This window comes from Wolffia australiana, chromosome 6 (assembly GCF_029677425.1).
Source record: "Wolffia australiana isolate 7733 chromosome 6, ASM2967742v1".
Lineage (NCBI taxonomy): Eukaryota > Viridiplantae > Streptophyta > Magnoliopsida > Alismatales > Araceae > Wolffia > Wolffia australiana.
In genome coordinates, this window is record NC_135840.1 from 12,577,302 (window position 1) to 12,603,932 (window position 26,631).

General features: G+C 43.2%; 2 protein-coding genes across 4 annotated transcripts; both read right to left on the bottom strand.

Moving 5' to 3' along the window:
- Positions 1-2,537: 2,537 nt before the first annotated feature.
- Positions 2,538-7,296, bottom strand: LOC144704923 (putative methyltransferase PMT9). The gene is made up of 5 exons (XM_078577508.1): positions 6,753-7,296; positions 5,305-5,902; positions 4,730-4,842; positions 4,435-4,655; positions 2,538-3,511 (listed from the first exon to the last, which is right to left on the bottom strand). The coding sequence occupies exons 1-5, from the start codon at positions 7,254-7,256 to the stop codon at positions 3,193-3,195; spliced, it is 1,755 nt and encodes a 584-aa protein (XP_078433634.1). The 5' UTR covers positions 7,257-7,296; the 3' UTR covers positions 2,538-3,192.
- Positions 7,297-7,350: 54 nt separating this feature from the next.
- LOC144704924 (LAMMER-type protein kinase AFC2) lies at positions 7,351-10,776 on the bottom strand. Of its 3 annotated transcripts, none has more exons than XM_078577510.1 (12): positions 10,529-10,776; positions 9,912-10,077; positions 9,666-9,692; positions 9,431-9,581; positions 9,313-9,361; positions 9,115-9,229; positions 8,935-9,026; positions 8,727-8,859; positions 8,577-8,641; positions 7,844-7,941; positions 7,655-7,757; positions 7,351-7,577 (listed from the first exon to the last, which is right to left on the bottom strand). In XM_078577510.1, exons 1-12 carry the CDS (start codon positions 10,625-10,627, stop codon positions 7,419-7,421), a joined length of 1,257 nt encoding a protein of 418 aa, XP_078433636.1. In that variant the 5' UTR covers positions 10,628-10,776; the 3' UTR covers positions 7,351-7,418. The 3 variants fall into 3 exon arrangements, with proteins under 3 accessions (XP_078433636.1, XP_078433635.1, XP_078433638.1); XM_078577509.1 differs by having other exon boundaries at positions 8,727-8,862; XM_078577512.1 differs by lacking the exon at positions 9,912-10,077 and having other exon boundaries at positions 8,727-8,862; positions 10,529-10,739.
- Positions 10,777-26,631: the final 15,855 nt, after the last annotated feature.

The window sequence follows — 26,631 nt, forward strand, 5'->3', positions numbered from 1 at the left end:
TTACTCCTCGAACATCTCCTTAGCTACTTTGCATTATCAAGGCTAAAATGTGCCTCTTTGAATGAATGTAGCATGTCATCTCTTGAAAATAAAGCAAAGGTATCAAATACACTCATAAGAGCAGGGCTCCGTCAACCTCTGTCCTTGTCTTGCCTCAATGCTCTTGGAGTCCTCCACCTATAGAATATCACTACCTTCAACTAATAATTGATGTGGATTCTATTGTTCATCCTCCTCCAACCAAGTCGCCTTCCAATTAGAGTGTCCCTTCAAATTCTTTTACCCCAACTCCATAAGGACACCTTACCTTTGACATATGGCCTTCATCAAATACCTCATCTTGGCTAACCATGACTTTCTTTGGTCCAATATCTTAGGCCCTATAATCCATCACCCCACATCCATATCTTAAGATAATACACCTTTTAGACATCACATAAAGCTTTAACCTCCCATCAGTAGGTATACATGGCTAACTTGGGACACCTAAAAAAATACTTAAAGTGGAATAGTCAAAAGGCTTTTCGATCTATACCTCTTCTGCCATCTTCCTACCAATAGCAGAATTCAATGATCTCCTTATCAAATAAACTATCATATTCACTACCATTTTATGGGGATGTAATGCATTTAAAAGAGACTAATTCTTGTGTTCATCACAAAATTGATCTAATTCCAACTTGTCGGCCCAGCCATATGTGCAATAATAGGGTGTCAATAGTCATATTCTCAAGGTGTGTTGTGGCAGCTCCACATACAGTAATGTTCCCCTCAAGATTTAAAATATTAGCTCGTTGTCGAATCCCACTCATAATGACAAGCAAGCATTTAAAAACCTTGAGTACCTCTTTCTCGGCTCAATAAGGACATCCATTCGCATCTAGCACACTGAGCAGAATCAAGTTCTCATGCAATGCATATACATGTTGCACATTTCCAATCCAAAAACCTTCCACAATACATTATTTCCAATAGAAACTATTCCATTGAACTCATATAAGAGTCAACATGAGTACATCTATGATAAGAGTAGCGAGAATCAAGAATCTACAACCTAAAAATTTGAAAACAAAACCAGTCAAAACATGCTTCACTATCATCATTAACATCCACCATTGCGATGTCTTTTTTTACTGCTAAAAGGCGGTCACCCAAAAAGATCGGTAACCTGATAAGTCTCTCCCGAGGATATATCAAACAAAGAAGAGGTTGGGAAATTCCACACGTGCGGACTGATCCGACACGTGAGAGCATTTGAATAAAAGCGCGGGAAACATTGCGGAAGGCAGAGGCTGTAAATAGAGGATAAGGATCTGAGAAAGGGGGTATCAAGAAAGTCTAGAGTTATCTGGAGCGTCGGAGATTCTTCCCGCCTGCTGCATCGCCGATTCGGGCCAGCTTATTCGCCATATTCAGGGCAGTTACTCGTCAGATCTGCCCTTACCTCCATCTATTCTTGTTTTGGTTGTGTAAGCTTGAATTGAGTCATCGAACTGTCCACTTCTTGACCATCGAATTGAAACGTGAATTCTTGTTACATCAAGAGATGAAGCAATGTATCTGTCATACTACTTTTTGGTGGGTTAAGATTCGGAATCTTAACATAAGCACCCAGCGAATACATGACTCGAGCCTCCGACAATCATTTACATGGGTATTTATCTTGCATTCCTCCGACAATGCCCGCACACCAGGCCCCTCGTCCCCGCCCACACCTCGCAGCACGCAGTGAGCAGGGGCCTCACACCGGCAATCATATCATTCCTCCGACCACGCCCGCACAGAAACCCTTGCAATGTTAGATGAACTTAATTCTCCAACAACCTCACTGCCCTTGAGCTTCAAACAATACATCCCAAAGGACCATTTCTAAGACACTAAAGATATTTTTGGTTTTCTAAGCAGTCGCCCCTCGACCTGGACCAATCATTCTTCTCCTCCCAAGACTTGTCCCTTGCGTTCAACCATCCTCTCTTTTGACCCCCATTCACAAACAAACCTTGACTCTGACTACCATCAAATGCATATCATCTCTGGACAAACTCTATCATATTAGAAATTACTTCGACAAGACTTAATATATCTGTCCAAAAAAGCATATTAATCACAAGGTACTCATACTTCTCCAGAAAACAAATCAACAGGATGATCATCTTCCACTTTTTAGACAAGCCATACTCAATAAAACCATTTTCAATCAATATATCTTTCATCTTTTGCTGCTCAATCTCTAAATATAATACCAAGAAATAATGCAAGTTCATAGCGTATTGGAGATGACCAAATTTAGAAGTTAATGAGGATTAGCAAAAAATCAACTACGGAGAATATCCAAGGCATCGTCGTCAGCCTTATCACGCCCTCGCATCATAATCACTAACAGAACACCAACGAACCAACGCAAGGAGAATACTCAATGCACCATTGTCAGCATCAAGAGAACATCTTCACTCCAACAGAGAGAGATAAAGAAGAGAGAGAAACTCTAAATTGAAAGAAAAACTCCAAAGAACCCCAAGACATATTATCTATAAAAATTGAAGCAAAGAAGCTTTTAAATAGACACAAAGACTGGCTCAAGTGAACCCACAATCATATATAATCAAAAGACATAAGGATCCTAAAACAAATGAAATCAAAATTGCGCCTGCCGTGTAGGTACACGGTCAACCCCCTTAACCCGAAATATCGGGTTTGGGGAGTGACACATTCAGATGAGGAAAGATTTAGAGAGAGGGAGAGAGATAGGGAGAGAAAGTGAAAAAAGATTTAGACAGAGAACTAGGAAGAGAGAGAGATAGAGAGGGAGGGAGAGAGAAAGAGTAGAAAGACTTTATGACTTGGCAAAATTTACAGAGAGAAAGGAAAGAGCTGGATTGTGGAGAGGAAGAGGGAGAGAGAGAGATGGGAAATATTTAGATTTCAAATAGAGATAGGGAGAGAAAATGAAGAAAGATTTAGACAGAGAACTAGGGAGAGAGAGAGAGATAGAGAGGGAGGGAGAGAGAAAGAGTAGAAAGACTTTATGACTGGCAAAATTTACAGAGAGAAAGGAAAGAGCTAGATTGTAGAGGAAGAGGGAGAGAGAGAGATGGGAAAGATTTAGATTTCAAATAGAGAGTGAAAGAGAGGAAAGATTTTAATTTAAGACTGATAAGAGAGAAAGAGACAGAAGGGAAGAGGGTAAAAGATTTAAAACCTCAGGTCAGATTCTTCTTCACGCCAGAATCTTTTTCTCGCAATGAGGACCTTCTCTTCTCTGTCGGAGAGAGCGTCGGTCTGGGGCACTGTCGAAGACCAACCGTCCCAGCGCAGCGCCGTAAGAAAACTCTCGGCCAAGGTTATCACTGTTGGATCATCCCTGATGATGATGAACCCCAATGGCCGGATGATCCGATCCATCTCGATCAGCAGATCTTCCATCCCGCAGCTTTCTGATCTGATCCCGGAGAACACCCACCAAGCATGGAGGAGATCATAAGTTCTCGGATACGTCGAGAACGATTCACACCTGTCACATATCCGTTGAGAAATCCAGACAAGAATTGGTTCGCAACAATGCAAAAATATGGAATCCTTCGACTTATCAGAGATTATTTACATTTTTCAGATTGATGACGAGGCAGCAGACAATAATTCTGACAGAACAGGCAAAATGCATGGGAATTAGGACATTTAAATAATAACCATAGTCGAAATAGATCTCATAACAACACAAGAATGAGGATTGAATTATCTCTTTTTGGCATTTATTTATACTTTAGTAATTAATGAGAACTCGCCAGAATTGGTGAAATAGCTGGGAACTACATTGAGATCTCTATATTTGCTAACACGTCGAATTTGAATTACCCAACAGACAATAATATGTATTATCGTAGATTATAAGATCTCATTAAAGTGGATCAATTACGATATCTATGGGATTTAGATCTTTCAATTAAGTTCAGGGATTAATTATGTGTAGACGCCAAGTCTACCACAAATAAAATGATGAGATAATTTAGGATGGGACTGAATAGGATAAGTTTTCCTTTGAGGGGGCCCATTACTTTCAAGAACAAAGTTACAAGATGTTGACTTAAAGTACTAATTCTCATGATCAAACTACTTCAATGGACTAATTTGTATGATTCATGCCAAAGAATTCAATGCAAGATGATATAACTAAAGAAATTAAACAGTAAGAAGATGTTCAAGGCTCGGGTAAATCATGCTTTGCGGAAGATCGCGAGATTGAGGAAGCATACCAGTCATGAAGAGATCCGATTAAGCCTCCGTCATAAATAAACTACTTCAACGAACTAATTTGTATGATTCATGCCAAAGAATTTAATGCAAGATGATATAACTAAAGAAATTAAACAGTAAGAAGATGTTCAAGGCTCAGGTAAATCATGCTTTGCGGAAGATCGCAAGATTGAGGAAGCATACCAGTCATGAAGAGATCCGATTAAGCCTCTGTCATAAATTATCTTAAGTTTGCTGGATTCTTCGACAGGGACGACATTCATAACCCATACGTCCTTGGATGCAAGTGCAGCCGCAAAACCCCCAATGTTTGATCTCATGTCCATGACATTTCTGATAGTGTGTTTATCGATTGCAGATCTCATCTGTTTCCAATACTGTGCCACCCGCACGCGCCAAATCTCCTGTAGATGAGGATGAACAAGATGTGTGTAACGGAAGAACATTGTAAGACTAGAGAAGAACCAATCATACGTACGGTATCCTCTTTGAATGCCTCGGCACTAATTCCAATTTCTTCCAACCGAGGAGGAGGAGAGGAAAGCCTTCTTGGCCAAGGAGCCAGTCCGCTGTCATTCTTGCCGTCCAGAACTGCGTCCGAGCAAACAACGAGAAGGAGAGGGTGATTACTATGGCTATTAAGTTGAAGATGATGATGAAGAGGGTGACGAAGAAGATGATGATGATGGTGATGAGGAGAGTGACGAAGAAGACGATGATGATGGCGGTGATGAAGAGGGTGGCGAAGAAGATAATGATGATGGTAATGAAGAGTGTGGCGAACAAATTTGATCATCATGGTGATAAAGAGAGTGGCGAAGATGATGATGATGAATTTGAAGATGAAGACGATGATGTAAACGATGTAGGAAATAAAGATAATGATGGCGATGATGATGACAATGGTGATGACCTGGGCCCCAAACGACGGCATCAGGTCAAAGGAAAAGAAAGGATAATCAAGGAAATTCAAACGAAAAAATAGCTAGTTGAAATTAAGGGGATTAAAATGAATTTGATTGGATGATCAAGGCAGAAAGAAATCTAGCATACTCTGAGGATACGGCGAGATGCAGCCTCGAAGTGGCACATTCCAAGCAGCATCAGGATCCTCCACATCGTCACCGCAGATCAGAGGCCGCGTGTCCGGCGCCCTCTCCCTGTAGCAACGATTACTCCTTGGTTTGATCCAGATGACAGATTGGTCCTTCTTCGCCGCAATCCGCCAGCACATTCTCTTTAGAAGATCAGTGAGATGGGACCAGATCCTGCGGTTGTCTGGGTCCTGTGCATAGGCCTCAGGGGAGGAGAGGACGAAGAATCCGCCGGGCCGGAGAAGGCGGTCGAGCTCGAGGAGGAGGATGCCGTCTCGCTGAAGCCAGTCGATGCGGCAGCGGGAGCAGTGGGCAAGGTCGAAGGAGTGGCTAGGAAATGGGAGACGCTTCGTGCCGAGGACGCCGAGGGCGGCGGGTACGCCCCTCTCGAGAGCGAATTGGATCTGGTTCTGGTGGACATCGTTGGGGGCGAGGGACATGGTGATGGCGCCGAGAGCAAGGAGGTAGGCGCCGAAGCTGGCCACCCCGCATCCGACGTCCAGCACCGTCCTAATACGCCCCTCGTTGCTCAGGTCCCCACCAGGGAATCCTAGCATCTGCCCAGCCAGAGGTAGAGGAAACAAGCATGAAGAAGATGATGTGATATGGATAAAGATGTATAGGGAAGATGATGAGAGATGAAAAAACATGAATGGGAATAGGAGGAAAAGATGATGATGATGACATATCAAGATGAAGGAGAAAAATGAAAGGCAATCAAAGGTAAAGATGATGATGATGACATATCAAGATGAAGGAAAATAATGAAAGGAAATGGAAGGAAAAGATGATGATGATGTCATATTGAAGGAGGAACATGAAAGGAAGACGAAGGAAAATATGAAGATGATAACATACCAAGATAAAGAAGAAAAAATGAAGAAGATTAAGTAGATGCCGACAATGATGATGAACTGATGATGATGATGAACGGATGATTATCATAATGATCACGAAGAAGACAACCCAACAAGAAGAAAATGCTGATGATGAAGATCATAAATAAAGATGAAGGAAATGGAAGGAAAAGATGACGATGTTGATGATGTCATATTGAAGCAGAAACATGAAAGGAAGACGATGATGGTAACATATCAAGATGAAAGGAAGGATAATATGATGATGGTAACATATCAAGACGAAGAAGAAAAAATGAAGAAGATCAAGTAGATGCCGACAATGATGATGAACAGATGATTATCATAGTGATCACGAAGAAGACAAACCTTCATGAAAAAAATGCTAATGATGAAGATCATAAATAAAGATGAACGAGAAACATTAACAAAAAAAAAAGATAACGATAATAATGACAGATCGAAGAAAAACAAAACAAAGAGAACAAGAAAAAGCCGATAACAACGAATCCGACAGCAACGAATCAACGAACAAGAATCAAGAGAGTGCCTTGGCGAGCGCGGCGATGTACTTATCCGCCCCGCGATGAAAATGCGTGCCGCCACCGGGAAAACTAATCTTCTCCCCGCGAACGACCATCCAGTTCTGATCCGACTTCTCATCCGCCAAGTGCGTGTGCGGTATATTCGCCTTCCAAACCTCATCCCGACTGCCCGGCCACCTCACCGGAATCCGATACCCGCGCGGCGGCGCCACCAAACAGTTCATCCGCCGCTCCTGAGCAGGGCAACGCCGCTCGTAGTGCTCCATCACCTCCAACCTCAGCTTCAGCTTCAGCTGGTAGATCAGCTCCCTGTCCAAGCAAGGAATCACCTCCGTCAACCTCGCGTCGCACACCGGCAGCGATCTCAAGCCAGCCACCGGCGGCGCCGCCGAGCTCCGCCGGAGAACGCCGCCGTCGTCGCCGTCATCCTCCGCCGTCGGCCCGCCCTGGTAGAGGCAGAGCAGCCCCACGCAGACCACCAGCGCCACCAGCACCGTCGGGAACCCCATCTCTCTCTCTCTCTCTCTACGTCGTAACTAACTTTCAAAATCGAGGGGGCTTTTATAGCTTTCATACTACTGATCGGATTTAAACGGACGGTCGGGATTGAATCGGTGATTTGATTTGATTGATGAATTGATCGGGGTTTTGTACACGGGTTTGTTTGGCGTTTAGCGACTGCGGCGGCGGTGGGGGTCGTGGCGGGAGAAGAGGGGGTGGCGGAGGGCGGCACGTGCGGTTAGTCTTCGGGATGGGTCGTGGCAGAGGAGGCCCAATAGCAGGTCGATCAGGTCCCCCGCCGAGTGGTCCACTAGGTCCATTACCAGGTTCTGGGCCCAATAAGAAGTAAACAGTCAGGGGAGATCAGCTTTTTTAAAGCCGCCACGTGGAGGGATCTGGAGATTACCTGCAGACGTGGCAGTCTCTGGACGGCTCGGATGCTCTCCCGGGAGCTCGCGCCCTCGGGCCAGTCCACGCGACCTCTTCTCAGGTATTTGTCCGCGTGCCGGCTGCCAGCGTGGAAAAATTAATTAATTATTTTTCGGACAGAGGGAAAGTGAAAATAATTGATTTTTTTAATAAAAAGTAAAATTACTCTGCGGTCCGCAACATGTGAGAGGGAATGGGGCCGAGCACGCGCTCCATCATGGCCAGGTGCTCGAGATTCTCGTGAGTCTGGAACAGAGCCTTCCCCTGCCACGTCGGAGCCACGTCAGCAGATATACAGATATGGCTAGTTTTTGGTCCGTTATTTATAAAAAAATTCTGACGTTAAATGTTAGACTCATGTGGGTGAATAATTCAAAACATGTTGAAACACATTTTTTTGGGTTAACTTTTTGGGTTATTTTCTGACTTTATTGGGCACGTCTGGGACGTAACAGAACCGATGACGTGCGGTGACGACAGGGGCATGAAGTTAGTCACGTCTCCCGTCTGGTCACACATCCTAGGGTTTAAGAAAAATCAGTCACATTTGCATCACAGACTACATCGTCCCGTCTTCATCCTGTTTGACACCGGTGACAGAAATATATGATCTGCAATTAAATAATACACTATAATGTACCTCTAATTGTTTTAATAATTTTTAAACTTTTTTAAATGTCCACTTTCCTCATGCTTTAAAATTTTCATCACCAGCGTCATCCGTGACATCCGTCCCATCACGTCACACGTCCGACACCCTCCGTCACCGTCACTTTACCCGTCTCGGGTCTCTGTCACCGTGACGAATGACGTGATGAATGACGTGACTGGTGATGGATGACGTTTGTCGTCACCACAAGACCATCCCTAATGACCGAGCAGAGTTGAACGACACTCACCGAGCAGAGCTCGACCAGGATGCACCCCACGCTCCATATATCACACGGATAGCTCCACCCGAGGCCTGCCAAAAATGAAAAAGCATGTGTTCGTCCTTCAAGAGAGCCTTTGTACGGGCTACGAGGCAGAACGGGCGTGGCGGAACGTACCAAGGATGACCTCCGGGGCACGGTAATGGCGGGTGGAGACAACATAGCTGCGGTCGTGGTGTTCATATGTCGTGCTGCCGAAGTCGATCACCTTGATCACGCTCGACTTGGGCACCCGCTTAAACCCATCTCTCTTCTGCCCCAATTTTCAAATTAACAAATTAAACCCCTGGCGACGACGAGACAGGTAATTTAATTGACAAATTACCTTCGAATCGGGCATCTTAACGTAGTCGGACGAGACGAGGAGAATATTCTCCGGCTTCAGATCCGTATGAATCATCCGCAAATCATGCATGACTGAATAATTGAAGATTAAAGTCAGATGCTGAGGCTAAATATTAGCTGTTAGAGAGGGAAAAAAAGGGGATTAACAAAATTGACAGACATGCTACAGATTCCAAGAGCTGCCGTCCGAGATCACGGACTAGATCGACGGGAAAGGGGCGGTAATTGTTTTTGCGGAGAAAATCATACAAGCTGGGTCCGAGCTTCTCAAACACCTGTCCACGTATTCGGATTTATCTTCCGAATTCGCGAATTTTTGAAAAAAGAATAAAATGACCACAGCTCCTCTCATACTTACAATACAAATATGGTTACGATAGTCAAACCAGTTCCTCATTTCCACACAACTGCAAAAAAAATTATTTAAAAACGGTGGAATGTGTAATTAGAGAGGATTAAAAGGCTAATTAACTTACTGGTTGCTCCCATCGTTCTTGGTCAGCTGCTGGAGAACGTCGATCTCGATCATGGCCGCATCTCTGTATTTTTCTACCCCGCGAATCACTTTAATGGCGACCATCTCCTTCTTTTCTCTGTCCCAGCATTCAAGAACTTGGCCAAATGTACCTAAAAAAAGAAGTTTCGATCGCCGAATGAGAACAATTAATGTAGATTATAATTTATTATCAACTATGCCGTTGAGCCACTGACCTTCGCCCATTTTGCTGTAGATTTTATCTGCGAAATTTGTAGACAAGGCCAATACACGCTAATCAGTGATTAAAAAACAAATGGGTAAAGCGCCAAAGAAATCCGCTCGTCTGATAAAACTGAGATTACGGTATGAATTTAGTTGACTGTTCATCAAAGAACTTAATTGATAGGAAAAAAACCGAGAAAGGGGTGATAAAAAAGAGGAAAAATAAGAGCTGGGTGGCAATTAGCAAGTGTAATTACAGCGAGAGGTTAAATTCTCTCCAACCGCAAACATGTAATGCCCATCTTTGTCATCCTCTCGCCAGGGGGGAGAACCGTTTTGGGCCAAGTCCTTGGTATTCACACTTGAAGATAAAAGGCTTGACTCATCTCCCACTTCTTGTCCACAGGATAACCCTAGTTGAGCCTACACACAACCATTCATTTAATTTTCCCACTCAACAAAGAGAATCAATCACCCCCCATCGCTTCTTCTGGCAACATCCATGGCAGCATCGGTTATGTCAAAAAATTGACGGTCAAATCAAGAAAACTGGACAAAAAACATGCTAAAATTATAAAAAAAACACCTTCAAAAGTCAGATCAAAGATGAACAAACCGTGTACTGCATAGAAAAACTGAACAAAGGCCACAGATCTAGTTTCAGACTATTAAACTTCGCAAATCAACAGATCGACGGAATCGTCGTCCGATCCGAATATTATCAAAATAAACCGGAACGAACATAAAAAGTACGTACCTCATCTAACCTGTTGAACTAAGAAAACAAAGATAGATCTAAAGAATTAGTACGATAAGAAAAGAAGAAAAAAAAAGACCACACCCCAAATATCGAAGATCACGTGAAGAACAATACCTTAAACGGAGGCTGGACGTCCCAGGCCATCCTCGCGCGCTTCCTCGGAAGGCGATCCACTTGCACATGCGGAAATTCAGTGAAAAACTCCATCTCCATGCACCGATCACCTCGCAGATTATCAGATCTTGACTATAAGCACCGAAAATAAGAAGTCAGAATCCTCGATCGGCCGATTTCTTGAGGCCGGAAATCAAACCCTAACCCTAATCCACGAAAGAGGATCGCAGCCACGAATATTCCTCAATTGGTAGTTGGGCCGAATTATCTATTGACCTGTCCCGAACCTCGCACTAACTCGGGTTACCATTTAACCCGACCTTGGGTTACGTTAACCCGGGTTCATTAATTATTTATTTAACCAATATTAATGCTGTTGGACGGATGACGACCCAACATCCGTTCCGTCTCTTGACGTCATCCGTTATCCGTCTCTTCCGTCTCTCACTATTGTGTAGTGACAGATGATCTAAATGCTGTCTTGTTCCCGCCTCATTAACTATTAATGAGACCATGATTAATGCTGCTGGACGGATGACTATCCATCATCTATTCCGTCTCTTGCCGTCATCCGTTATTTTGTACTGGTGACTTTCAATAGGTTTACCAATGATATATGTTCTGTCCCTGCCTCATTAATTATTTATGTGACCATGATTAATGTTGCTGGACGGATGACGATGTATAAGCCGTTCTGTCATTTTTTTCTGTCCCCAGTGATTGATGACTGACTTATATGATGTCCTGTCTTGTAACATCCTTGGGTTAGGACCTAATCCGATTTCATTAATTATTTTAATAACCAATATTCACGATTTGGGACAGATGATGATCCATCATCCCTATGTCCGGTTCATTCACTTGTGTCATCTACCATCTGTTTCGTAATCTGTTCTGCATGTCCACTGTGATTGATGACTGGCATATATGATGTCCCATCCCGTCCCATCATTGGGTTAGAACCTAATCCAGCATCATTAATTATTTATGTAACCAAGATTAATGCTCCTAGACAGATGATAATTCATCATCAATATCGACCCTTGTCATCATCCGTCAATTGTTGTCATCTTTTCTTCCCAGCCCAATGACAAGTGAGTAACATAAATGCTGTCTCATCCCATCCTTCCATTGTTTGGCATATGTCTCCAAGCCTTGATCAAGGAGGTATTGAATGAAATAAGGGGTCGGGGATTGAATTGGATTAGGTCGGTCCCTGATCGGAAATTAGTCTGATTTGCTCACATAATTTGATCAGTCACGCATCAGTCATATGATGTCATGCAGTAGGCCCAATTAAAATATCTGACGATAATATGACCCATAAATAGAGCTAAAAAAGACTGATGGGTGAAGAAGAAGACGAAAGGGAGAAAGAGAGAGGAAGAGACATGCAAGCGAGGTGTTGTGTGCTTGAGGTGGATTAAATCTACTATGAGTAGTGCTTTTTTATTTTATTTTTATTATGTTTTAAAATTAATTTTGTTAGCATGTCAGTGTCTACTAGATTGCTCGATGGGGGGGCATGCCCGTGCAATCCATATATTGCTCGACGCTTTGACCAGCTAGTGGCATGGAAGTGAAGAATTATCGACGTTGCAGCGTCACTCGCTCGACGGTTGGGGTCAACACGCGATGACACTCTGCCGCGCAAGCACTCCCTACGTCATCTTTGGCACCCAGTTGGGTCTCTGCAGAGGTTGAATAACTCTGCTCCCCTTAGAACACCCGCCGGCGCTCCTGACCAGTGCATCCCCTGCTCTCTATAGTGGACAGAGCACTAACTCGCGGACACTCCTCTACGCCAACGCTAGTGCTCTAGACCTGCTCGATTGCCAGCCTCGCGTGTGGAGGAGAGATGCCTATGGATGCCACTAGAGCCGTCGTTGGGGTCTCATGCGCCTTCACTCTATCTGCTCAATCGATTGCTTTCCCACACCCAACACCTACTGCCCTTGAGTCGGTGTGTCGCTGTGCTACCCGTCAACTGTTGCACATACTCGCAACCGTCGTTGTGCAATTTGCTGCCGCTCGTGTCTGCTGTTTGACTCTGCCCATGCCGACCCATTGTAGGTCGCTTCGCTGAGTCCAGCCGATTGCTTGAGCCAATTTGCCACTGAATGTCTCCTCCAACTCATCCTCGCCTCCTACCTTTGGCCTCTCGCTTCTGCACCACATCATCGCCGCCAGTCAATCCAAAGCCGTGCTTGACAACAGCAGGCCTTTGCCTTCCTGTTTGCACAAGCCTATGCCCCAACGAAAACACCAACAATGAATGCCGCCTTCGACGAGGCACATCGTTCTCCTTGTTCGTCAGTTATATTACGTCTTTCAGTATATTTTTGGCTGCACTCCACCGCGCTCGCGTTAGAACTAGGTGAAAGATTTTATCTATCGAAAACTACGAAGTTGAGTGAATTCCCTAGGTACGGGCCGAGCCCGTCCATTATGTGCGAGCCCTAAAAAATTATTTTTTTTGACGTCTTCGTCATCGTTGCTTCAATGAGAGTTAGAAGGTCACCGTCATCATCATTAGTCGCCGCCCGAGAGCTTAGAATCGGCAAATTTTGATAAGTCAAACTTGCACCGACACTCCATCTAGGTCATTTTGCACTCACATCGTTACATTTATGTTAGTGAATTACACGTCAGACGACGCTTGTTGATGACGTTCAACATCAAGGCGCTCTCTAATGATCCCCGCTATACATCAGTACTAATCAAATGAAGGATTAAGGTTTGACAATAAACCATTCCCTAATTCATTCGAGAGTCTCGCACGGATGATGGATTATACATATATGGTAATTGATGACGGTAAAGGTTCCATGAAAGAGTTTAACACAAATCGTATCTCTAGAGCACGAGGTGTAGCTTTGCACCCCACGGGATAGAAACTTAACCAATCAATTGGGTTAAAATGATCCTTAGTTAATTAATTTTTATGTTGATATAGTTAATTAATAAGGTTGGTCAATAGTTGTTATTGGGCCACTAAAGTTAGTAAATAGAATGATACATAAGCCTAGACAGTCACACGCATAAGGTCATAAGCGCATTGGTGGATTTATTTTGCTTAACAGGGTTTTTGAGAAAAAATTTAAGTAAAATATAAATAGGGAAGGGGCACTCACTTCAAGCATCCAGGCCACCCAGCTTTGAGAGCCCAATCTCTTTCTCCGATCAACCAAGGAGAGTGCCTTTATGGTGAGAAGTTCTTCAAGATTTTCTTTTTTTAATAGAAAAATACACTATGTCGGGTATGTCCAACCTTGTACTTGTGCCCTTAGACCAATCCAGTTGTACCCTAAATGCCACCCATGGGAGATTTTATATATGAAATGGATTGTTTATCAGCGTTTATAGGCGTAGAACAAGCATAAATATCCCAATTATACTCGCATTCTACTCTTCCACACCCTTAGTGTAGTAAAAGAAAACATACATGAGTATACCTAGGAGGTGCTCGGAGAAGGTCACTTGTGCTGACGTGACCTCGTCTAGCTGTGATGGTGCAATGATTGTCCATAGCTTTTTACGCCTTTAATAGGTGTTTGTGTTGATGTGCGTGGTGTTTACATCGGTCAAGCGAGAGGGCAAGCGCTCTCGCCTCTAGTGCTCCACACAATACACCAGTTGCAGGGGTTATCCTTTGACAAGGTGCGACGCGTGCGAAGAGCCAGCAAGCCAAGGCATTCAATGCGGTGGCTACCACGAGCTACCCAAGGAAGTTTCTGCCAGGAGGAGTAAAGATTAGAAGGGTCTCGAGTGCATACTGCATGGTTGGCAAGGGCATCCGCAGTCTTGTTGCCTCGTGCAACTGGTGACATATGATGATCAAACAGGGGTGGCATTGTATGATGTCCTGCCTAATGAAAATATATGTGGCCGGCAAGCCAATCACACATTCTATATCTCGTTGTATGTTCATTAATAGAACATATTATTTATATTACACGTGTGATACTTATAATCAAGTCCATACATGTATGATCAGACTTTGTGAATTATGATGAGATCGTAATACAAAGATCACTAGTCTTTAAGCATATGTTCTAAACATTCCAATTCGAAAGATGCGTGAGAAGGACATCAAAGTATCCTGACAGAATAGCAACATCTAGCCTCACTTACATGATGAGTATGGCCGGTCACGTACCCATTAGTGTGGAGACACTAATGATAGATAGTGGGTGCTTTTTAGTGGAAAGACTTCACAGAGTTTATCCATATGAATCCCTGAATGGCATTATACCAAAATGTCAATTAGGTTGATTTACGTTGCGATTATGAAAGTGGTCTTTAGACTTTAAACACCAAAGATCTCTTTTGGATGGACGATTGTACTTAAACTATGGCCAACGAGTCTCTAACCATGGGATTCCAAATGGTCTTAAGGTGGGTAGATCAAGAAGTTTATAAAGATGATTGAGTGGTGAAGATAGGATCGTCCACCCTTGGTATAAGAGGTGATATCTCAAGGAAGACGATGCGAGGATGTCCTTGGCTAAGGCATTGAAATATCAAAGAAGAATTCTCTGATGATTTCTAAAAGCATCAGTACCAACTCTGATGATCGATTAGGGTTTGATTGTTGACCATACATTAAGTCGTAAAAGGAGCGTCAAGTGGATGAGGGATTATGCGTGCACAATAATCGATGAAGAACAGGTTCCATGAGTGAGTCGATACACACTTCTTTATATCTTCTAGAACATGAGGTGTAGCTTGGCACCCCACTTGTTGGAGACTCGACCTATCAATTGGGATAGATCGATCCAACATTAATTAATTTATATGTTGATATAGTTGAGTAATTTGGAAGGCCAATAAAGATCATTGGGTTGCTGGATTCGTGTACTAGATTGATACATGGGCCTAGAGGGTCATAAGCAAATGGTCTTTTGGACGTCAGAAGATATACTTAATTTTGAGAGTTTTTACGAAAGATACCCACTCAGTATAAACTGGGAAGGCCATGAACAAAATTCACCAGTCTAGAATTTTTAGAGGCCTTCTTCTTCTTCTCTAGGCTTCCCACACCCTCTCTCCATGCCCGATGCGATCACAACAGCGTAACGACGACGATGGAGAAACAACAGGCTCATCAATGAGACGGAGGAGATTCACCATATTGATGATCGTGTGGATACATCTAAAGACTACACACCTAAAATATTTGACTCGTCTCACTCAATCCAAGAAATCACGGATGCGATCCGTGCTAAGGTACTTCGTTGCATGATTTTATCGATGTCGTTTGATTCCGTTTAAGTCTTCCGCTGTGAATCTTTTTTATTTCTTCATCCAGATATAGGCCTTTATAACAAAATTTTCATACTTGCTGAAGTCGCCATTGGGAGTATGTACCTGCACAAAAGCATGTTTACTAACGCTTGTGAGTGCGATTCTACAACGACATTGCAAGGTTTTTGCGCCTCGTAGAGGAGCAAACCATCACAAATCGACGTAGCCTCGACTGTTTTATTAGTTTGGATACAATAAAAAGACGAAAAGGCAAAGAGAATTATTCCCTTGGCGGGCCTTGGGCTCCCTTTCTCCGCACGATCCACATTCAACTTGAGGATGACAATTGGTGGTGGGTGCCAATGGACAAGCTATAGCTGAATGGTGATGGAGGCAAGGGGTCATCGAAATGCCCCAAGTGTGAAGGAGATCACACGTGAGGGCTGAGCTGCGGGGTGAGGGGCGATATGAGATGGTGAGTGTGTCTTATCTACAGTTGGACTCATCTCATGATAGCCACAGCTTGTTAATGCTTCGAATCAAGGATAATGTGTCTAAGGGTACGCCATGTTGCTCCCAAAGGTGGCACATGTTGCCAGTGAGCAGTTGTGCTACTGTCAATCCCAATCGATGAGGTGCAAAGTGGGGTTGGTGGGTTGAAGGCTCATCGCCAAGCCATGATTCATACTAGGTGCTTATCTCGCCATGGCAGAAATGCCAACATGTGACCTTTGCCATGACAAGCTAATGTTGTTGCCAAGTTTCTAATCTGTGATGACCCCTTATATCCATATCTCTATGTGACCATTTTCCATATCTGGCTGAGATGAAACTAACCAATAGGGAGTGCATGGTATGCATACACCAAATGAGTTTCTTCAAAAGCATGTCTTGGATGCCATGAAGACGTCTGATCCCTAGACCTCCCTTATTTGTCGGCCAACAAGCTTTCTCCCAAGAAACCCAGTGGTGGTGACTCTCTCCCTCAAGGTGATCGGACCATAAAAAATGTGTGTATAGCTGCTCCACCGAGTGGAGGAATGTGAGTAATAGTGAGTGGACTGCAATGATATGTAGTGAGATGCTTATGAGAACATGTCGAATAAGCTGAATGCGTCCCCCAAGGGATAGAAAATAAAGTTTCCATCCATCTAGTTTCTTTCTTTACTTGGCCAGCAAAGCAACAAAATAATGATGCCTAACAGGTCCAGGAAAGATAGGGCATATGAGATAATCAAAAGGGAGGTGTTCTCTTGAGTACCCGATATAGTATTGGATAATCTAGGAGCGCTTACAGTGGTGGATGGACCGACCATAAAACTGCTCTTCGAGGCAATAACAAGCTGGCTAGACGCCCGCTCATACGCAGTGAGGTCACTCATAAGTTATTCAATGGATTTTTTAGATCCATTGAGGAAAAAGATGACATCATCTACAAAAAGAGAGTGCGAGAGGATTGGGCATCCTCTTTTCCTAAAATATGGTTATATGAAAGCGTGGGGGATCACTCATGTGTCCTCCATCAATATAAAAAAGGTCGGTGAAATGGAATCACCTTGTCGTAGACCTCTCGTGGCCGTGAAAAAGCCATTGGAGTTTACATCCACAAAAATAGAAAAGTAATTCTCTCTAATTCAAGCATCCAAAAGAGCAATGAATGCATCAATGAACCCAAAGAGATATAACACTTTACTAAGGAAACTCCATTCGACTCGATCAAAAGCCTTCTCCATATCCAGTTTGATGATGGCATTCAAGCCCCAAATATGAGTGTCTAGTGACTGGGCTAACTCATGATCAAGCATGATACTATCTTGGATCTGTCAACCCTTGATGAAACTGCACTGTTTAGGTGATAAAAGTCTATCAAGGAAGATCTCAAGTTGATCTATAATGATCTTTGATACAACTTAATAACATACATTACAAAAACTAATAGGGTGAAAGTATTTAAAAGAAAATGGAGTGTTCACTTTTGGAATAAGCACAAAAAAGTGGATTTCCAATTTCAGGTAGAATTTTACGCATAAATATCTCCTTGATAGCAAGCACCAAGTTCGTGCCTACTATGTCACAACATGCTATGTAGAACTCTGTAGAAAACACATCTGGTCCTAGGGTCTTGTTCTAACTAAATGAGAAGACCACCTCCGTGATCTTCGGTCACGTAGGAAGGGTCGTAGTAGGGCGTTTTTCTGATCGATCACCAAGTGGGGGTTAGAATCTAGAAAATCCTCATTCACGGTAGTCAGTTGTGAAGCAAGGAGTGTATTATAGTATGCGACACTAACTACCGCTAGTTGGGCAGGGTCATGATTATGTATGCCTAATAAGGTCTCATAATTGGAACGAGCTTTGTGACAAATTGAGTCATGAAAGAAACATGTATTTTTGTCACCTTGTCTTACCCATTGGATACACAATTTGTAGCGATAGAAAATCTGCTATCATCACATGGCATCCTCAAGCTGTTCACTAAGCCTAAGCGTCTTCTACCCCGCTTGGTCTGTCCCAGCATCTTGTAGTTCTTTGCCTTGAGCTCTTCGATCGGTGCGTGCACGTCCCAAATACATGTTTGTTGCACCATTTCTGGTGGAACTTAAGGCCCCTCAATCTGTAAGCGAGGTTCTCCATAAGTGATGTATAGATCACGCCATGCTAGTGGCGACGCACAACGCTTTGAAAAGCTTCATGTTCTAGTCACATAGCTTGAAATAAGAAAGATGGCCTGTGATGGCGCGACACCGTCTGACACCGCAGGGCCGTCACTCGAGGAGCCAGCACCGTCATCGAGCCTGCCACCGACACGTGTCCAGCCGACACGACGAGCCGCATCCATGACGCGCAACCCTGGGTTCAAATATTCGGCGTGACGACGTGCCATCTTCGACTCGTACCTGCTCACATTTCCCGCTTTTGATTCCTGCTTTCTTAGTTTTCTTCGTACCTGTGTGTAGCGAGGGGAAGTTCCCGTATGAGGATACCTTCCCCTCTCGCTAATGGGCCTTAGCCCTTAGCCTTCTTCCTTTTTCTTTATTTTGTTGTTTTGTTTTCAAGGGGCCCATCCACCTATCCCCTATAAGAAGAAGGGGTGGGCACCCTCTTTTGACACTCTTGATTTTCCTTTGAAAAGAAGCATAACGTTTGGAAGTCAAGGAGTCACGTTCATGAGGAGAGGAAGAAGAAGAAAGAAGAAGAAGAAGGAAGAAGAGAAAGAAGAAGAAGAAGAAAGAAGAAGAGGAAGAAGGGAGAGAGGAGAAGGAAGAGAAGAGAGGACCCGACGCCAGCTCCTCCGCCGCTGCCCTGTCCGTCGCCACTCGACCTGTCGTCGCCCCTCTGTCGGATTTGCAGCCACCGCCATCCGGGTCGCCGTCGCCGACCAGCCTTGCCGCCGTCCGCCAACCTTTCTGCCGCCCCGCCGGACGTCCCCGCACGATCCGCTTCGCCGCCGTCCGCCCGGTCTTTCTGCCGCCCCGCCGAACAACCCCGCACGACGTGCTTCACCACCGTCCGCCGGGTCCCCCAGCTGCCTTCCTATCGACATCGCACGCCACCCCACTCTGTGCACGTTGCCTAGCTTTCCCCCGCGCGCGCGACGCGCCACCTCTGCCCGTCACCTGCGGGCCGCAGTTGACGCCGCTGAGGGAGGAGCCCGCTCGCCACAGCCGCGGACAGCCGCCGCTGCCCGCCCTGCGCCCGGACTGTGATCACGCCTCACCGCACCAAGCAGCACCCAAGTTGCAACGACCGCCACGCCCGCCGACGCCCCACGACGCAGGGCGCCTGCCGTGTGCTCGGGCCACTTCTACGCCGCGTACTCGCCGCACCCGATGCCACTACACACCGTGCGCCCTCGCCACGCCCCACGCCGTGCCCAACACTCTCCGCGCCCATGCCGTACCTGACCACCGCTCCGTCCGGTACTGCCCTTGCTGCCCTGTCGAGCCGTGCGCCAGGCGTCCACTCTTGCCAGCACCTTGCATCACCCCTCCACCAACGGATACACCCTCACCACCCATCCGCGCCGCCCCGACGCTTCTATTCTCCGGATCTTAGTGATACATGATATCCGTCGCCAGCGCGACGAAGGTACCCCCATCTCTCTGTTCGTTACGTCTCTTACTTTCTTCAGTATACTTTCGTATTGCCTCCTCCACGCTCGGGTTAGACGTAGGTGAGAGTGAGACAGGTTGTGAAAATGATGACGATTTCTGTGAGAGTCTTACCTGGCTGGTAAGAGTCGGGCGAGCCCGACGAGTGTGAGCATCTAAGCGGGATATCCCCGTTCGGAACGTAGTCACCCTCGACCCTCTCGGGCGAGGTTCGGAAGGTCTGGTTGACCCTACCCTAGGCGACCCCGTCGGATCTCTGTAACGACACCCCCGCATATCGGCTCTCGCGTGTACTACACATAGGACTCTTCACTCATTTCCGTCATCATTTATACCTGTCCATCAGCATTATCGGATGACGCTGAACGTCGTTGTCTGATAGAGTTCCTTATCCGACACCGAGCCGTCACCCTCGGTGTCGACCGAACGACGTCTTGACGACGTCCGGCATCAACCTGCAAATATGAAAACCCGCGTCCGGGAGAAGGAGAATTAGTGAATGATCAGAGTGATATACCACGTCCATGTCTCGCCTATAGTGGAGACTCCACTAGTAAATCATGATGAAGAAAATCGTTGAACGTTTGCATAGATCTCAACCTAGGCAGCTGGCTTCCTTGACATTCAATGACTGCTCGTACGCAGTTGAAATCCCACACAATAAACCAAGGGAGATCAACATGATGTGTATGGGTGTGTATATCCTGGACAAGTTCCTCCCACAGGGCCTCTCGCTCGTGTTATCTATGCGATGCATAAACTATCGTGAGCATGTAAGGCATCAGGGAGGACTGAACGAAAAATGTGACATATTGGGTCCCTTCTTCAAGGAGCTCCCAACGAATAATCTAGTGTCCAAAATAACCAGATGTTATTCAAGGAGTGGCAATAGACGAGATCCATTCTGACTTTTCTCATAATGGAGTGTGTGACATCCGGGGTAGTCATTGGTTTAATAAGCCCAACTATTCCTAGTTTGTGCTTATTGATGGGTGACAGGAGATGAGACTAGGTAAGAGGGTTGCCTATTCCTCGACAATACCAAATGAGACTTGGAATCATAGAACTATCGACTCGCGTGATGCACCTTCGATCGGGTGTTATTTATGCGATGAGTGTGAGGTGTATATGAGTGATAATCAGGAGGTGGTAGGGTATCCGTATATGAGTTCGCATATATGGAGGCATCGTCCCCTCCCTCGATCGTGGGAGCAAGTCCAATAGTGTCCCCACATGTGTCCACTAATGTCTCTGCCCTACCTCCGTGTAGTCTCTGATAACATGTCTTTTTAGTACCTTATATGATCATATTTACATATTTATTTGCATTAAATCACTTATATTTGCATGTTATCAAGCTTTAAATAATTAAATATATTTTTAGAATGATTTTTAAAAATTTTCTATATTGTTGTGATTTTTCTAACCATAAATTCTAAAAGAATACAATTGTTGAGACAGAATTTGATTTTATGGAACTTTTTGGCATTAAATTAGGAAAGATATGAATTTTCTAAGTCAAAATATATATTTGTATGTCTATTGTGGGCTTTAATTTTAATTACTATGCATTTTCAAATATTTTATATTTATTTAAAAGCCCGTTTATTTGTGTGCCATGCGTTGCTGTTCGATTCGTCGAACGACGACGAATAAGAAGTCATTTTAATGATTGGCAACAACCAATCATTAACGGAGTTAATGATTGGCGTCAGCCAATCATTTTAACACGTAATCATCCCTTCCTGATTCGTGAAGCGATGATTGCAGTCAAAAGTAACAGCTATGTTTTTTATGTGTTTCTACGTAGGGTGATATGGGCGAGCGAAACATAAGAAATTCTTATTTTCGCAATAAATTCTGCGAAGCTTGAGGCGAAAAAGGACAAACTACACTTTACCATTCTCTCTTCTGATTCTAATGGCAGCGATGCAAAGTGCGCGCGTCCACTAACCAATAAAAAAAGAATACAATGCAACACAGAATCTGAAGCAATTGGAATCTTTAACGAAAATGAAAAACGATGATGATGATGAGGAGAGAGAAAATATCAATGGCTAGGATTTCTTCAACTTCAAACGGCCATAACTTTTGATCTATTACCCTGATTTAGCTGAATTTTTAAGCATTGCTTCGTCTCCCCCTCCTTTTTCTATCCATATCCTCTGATCTATAAATAGAGGCCTGGATCATTATAAAATTCGTCTTGATTTTGCTCCCTACTTGTATAGGCTGACTGAAAGATAGTAAGTTTTGCGATCCATCAAGATTGTTCTTGGTGTTTTGAGTGTGTGGAAGAAGCATTGGAGAAGCAAGAGAGCTTACCGGCACTCGTAAATTGCCGTGATCCTAGCAGAACATAAGGATCTACGGTAAGCGTCTTGGCCTTACATTGTCTCTTTCTCGTCACTATCTTTCAATCACTATTAGGATTTATCATCAAACTTGCACTCGCATTTCACTCTCGTTTATCGTCTCTCCATCCTTGCCAACGTTCCACTCCATATCCAACCACTATCCTCTTTCATACCGTCGTTCATCGTCATATCCATCACAATCACTCACTAGTCTCTTTAAGTTAATTTAACTTATAAATTATGTATTTTTTATTGATATCACAAGCCGATGTCCTCAAATCTTATTTCCGTCGATCTTTTCCTCAATCATCACTAGTATAAGAAAGTAATTCCTTAATCATCGTTCCCTATGGAGACGATCCGTACTCACCACTAACTACATATTTTTAAGTATGGTTAAAAATATTTTTATTGAATAATATCAATTCCCAACGATGAATTAAAATCCCAAAATTGAGATTATCAGTCTCGTGTTTCGGGTCAATCTGGTAAGTCTAAAAGGGCAAATGAGTTCGAGGTCCGTGGGGGTGGCATAACCTTTTTACCTTTGCTCGACCCAAGGAGATCTGCATTGTCTTTTAGCGACACGTGTGGATGGTACGTCCCAAAAGAGTGTAATGTGTACAGAATTGTGGTAGATTCTCCTACACAATACGCTGGTGGATCATCTCGTCCCCATTTCTAATAAGGATAATACGATGAATCAGAGGTAGTAGGTTGATCTCTACACAAACTCGTGTGTACCCAGGGTGATTGAACAGATGCACGTCTTTGTCAAGACATATAAATGTTCCTACATCGTTGGCCAATGACACCAACACGGTGTACGTAAAAAGATGAGGATGTAATCTCCAGAAGCCTATCCACACTAGGACTGAGTGTGGGGAATGATCTCGTGAGGTGCTTGTCTGCTCGGCCATCCATTGATATGTAATTGATCCACTAATATTCCAAGTAGTGCGACTCCATGCTTTCCTAAAGTTAACTTCCAATTGGAAGGTAATATAGACACTACGGTGATTGCATGCACCGATGATGACCTATCCATGAAAGTATCCAGGGGATAAATATACCCGTGTGATGTCATCAATAGGGGGGTGTCTATCCGACTGTTTGTGCGTATCCAAGCTGAACAGCTCATTCACTTTTAGTTTGATTTATTTTCCTTTTCTTAATGGGAATTGGGATCCTTTTCCAGTTCTCCTTTACGTCTTTTTTCCTATTTCTTTAGCTGTCACACCAAGTAGGTGGAGCCCACATGGAGGAACAAGGGATGCAACCTTACCATAAGGAGGAGCGGGTTTGAAGATTTATCCACAACTTGACATTTTAGGACCAAAGTCCTCAACCTGATTGCTCTAACTTCAAATATTTTGTTCATGAGGAACCTCTGTCAGTCTTGTTGTGGTGTTTTTGTTTTTTTTACCAGGATGTTGACTAAGCTGGAGCAATTATAACGCATGATGCAGCCACGACTAATTCAGGATCTTTATATATATCATCTCAACGACGAGCCACAACGTCCATCCCCACTGTTTGCCATTCTTTCCCTCAATTTTCCTTTTCATTATTTTCTTAGTTATGCATTGAGGACCATGCATGTTCTAGTAGGGGGAGGGGAGCTAATTCATTTTATATGGCAAACGATGACTTATGCATTTAATTTTGATGAATATTACATGAATTGAACTTGCTTACAACCATAATTAACATCCATATACATGATTCATACTTTTCATCCATGGGTTTGGGAACATGTGTAGAGAAGTTAAGCTCCTGGAGCCGATCATGAGCATGTTAGAGGTGGAACACATGTGATTTTGAGCAATGTGGGTTCAATTTGAAATTGGGGAGAGTGTCTAGTTGGTGATTAGATGATGTAAAGTCAAAGGGTTGAAGCTCTATGCTCCAAAGGTTGAGGGATGAGTGAATTGAGGTCCCCCAGTCCATTAGCTCGAAGTAACCGATCCCACGCATGTATTGTGTCTCACCAGTAGCCTACTCTTATTTCATAATAGGAGTGAGTCATTCTCCAAGTCCTATGCACAGAATACATCGTCTTCACTACCTCATTATTCCGCACACTTCACGTCCTATCCATCACAACTTGATTCCACCACCTCATTTTTCCCGCATATTTCTCATTCTACCGATCATCACCTCGATTCCACTATTGAGGATATACCTATCTCCCAAGTACTTCTATCTTCCTTTCCACGGTATCAATCTGATATCACCTCTTTGCCTCTTTTTCTGTCCATAATTCACTCTGCATTATCTAAATCTTATTCTTCTGTCCCTTCTCTCTGGACCAATGTGATTATTATGACACTCATGCTAGTTGTGATAAGATGTTTGGAAACCATTTAGATGATGGAAAGTGTTTAATTTTTTTCATGCCCCTCTTCGATAAAAAAAAAAAGAGAAAAAAAAATAAGAAGAAGAAGCAGAAAGAAAAAAAAAATTGAGGAAAAAAAAGAAAAAGAAGAAGAAGAAGAAGAGAAGAGGGGGGTTTGACTTGTGCAAATTTCTCGTGTTAATATCTCATTCACGGTCATATTGTTCTTTATCTTTGTATCATCATATTGGTCTCATCTTTTCTCTCTCCCCCATTTCTTCTGAAAATCTTGGGAGTAGGTTATCTTAGGTAGCAGCACACCCATTGGACCATAAATCCATCTCATTGTTAACGCTTACCCTAACCCCTTCACAAGGTTTTCATCTTCCCTATCACAATCTTTACAAGACCGCCATATATTCTTCTTGTTATCTTCCATATTCTGTGCTCAACAGGAGGAAATGGCTTCTTCTATCTTGGGTAGGAGAAAAGCTAATCGAGAGACAAGTACTAGGTGGCCGCCACCCCGGGAGAGAGTGATCTTGCTTGCGAGAGATGTAAGGCCAGTATCAAATGAGTGAAGGGAGATTACCTTAGGAGTATAGTGTCATACATAGCGAAAAATACACTCCCCTTTCATTGACGTAGTCATACAAACCAATGAGAGAGGAACCCCACATTCCTGAAAAGGTCGAAGCTCAAAATGTCATTTAGTGTTTTATCTCAGTTTGTGATTGGTGCATTTACCTCTTCCAACACTTGTTTCTTTGACCAATAGGATGAAAAATAAAATATAATTCGGCAAAATACCTAGATGTTGCTAAGGGACTAGCAACGTCTAAGTAGGGGGGGTATATGATAACACCCTAAATTCGGTCTTTATTTCACGCTATTAGCACAATTCTATGCATTTAAAGAGCTTAAAATGGGGTTGTTATCATATATTTACATAAATTTAATGTTTCCAAGTGATTTCTGATTTTTTTCTAATTTTCTATTAATTTTATGAATTTTTGAGATTTATTTTATAATTATTTTTAAATGAAAATGGCAGGTTTAAAATTTAATTTTGAGCTTAATTATTATGGGAATGAAATACTGAATTTTATAGAATTTTATGGAATTGTATATAATTTATTTAGGATTTAATTAGATTTTTTGAGATTTATTTAAGTGAGAAATGAATTTTTTAAGAGGAAAAGGATATATTTATAATGAGAAAATGAGTTTTAAAGCATTTTCTACTCTTCTAAGGGCTTTTCGTAAATTTTAGTTGCAATGATGCCATCAAAAATAGCTCTCAGTCGTGGTTGCAGGCATAAAGATGTTATTTAAACTGTTCCTGGGTTTAATTGCAATTATTTAATATTTATTTTAATATTTTTAGGAGAAACCAGAGGAGAGAGAGAGTGTGCAAGGGGCGCACAATTACTTTTGGGCGGCGTCCAGTAGCAATTCCGACCTTTTTAAAGGGACTTTTCTGCAAAAAGGAGAATTCAAAATGCGCCAGCCAATGAGAGAGCGACACATCATGGCGTGTTAAAAAAAGAAATGAATAAATAAATCAATTTAAATCCAATGGATTAAATTAGTTTAAAATTCATTTATTAATAACTTTTGATCCTGAAGTCCGATTGAGATGATTTTTTTATGTATTTGCTCGTCTTGATTCCCTCTTTATATCAGTACGGTCGGATCATTCAGATCTAGGCTACATTGATAGATAAAAATCAATTGCTAAACGGGGGTAAAATGGTAATTTTTACCATGTAACCAAAGTATAAAAGCTAAATTTTGAGAGGGGAGCTCATTCTTGATGGTGCTCTATCACAGCTACAAGACAGAGAGGAGCTCCAGCTTGGATCAGCCTATTTGGTGCTTTTTCCTTATTTGTATTTGAACTTTTGGTGTACTTTGGATGTTGTTAGTTGAATTTCTTAATCTTTCTCCTTGATCCCTGTCTGAACTTCTAAATAGCTTGGCTTGAGTGGAATGTACAAGCCCTGACTAGGATTTAGAGGAGAAATTGAGAGATTACCTATTTATTCC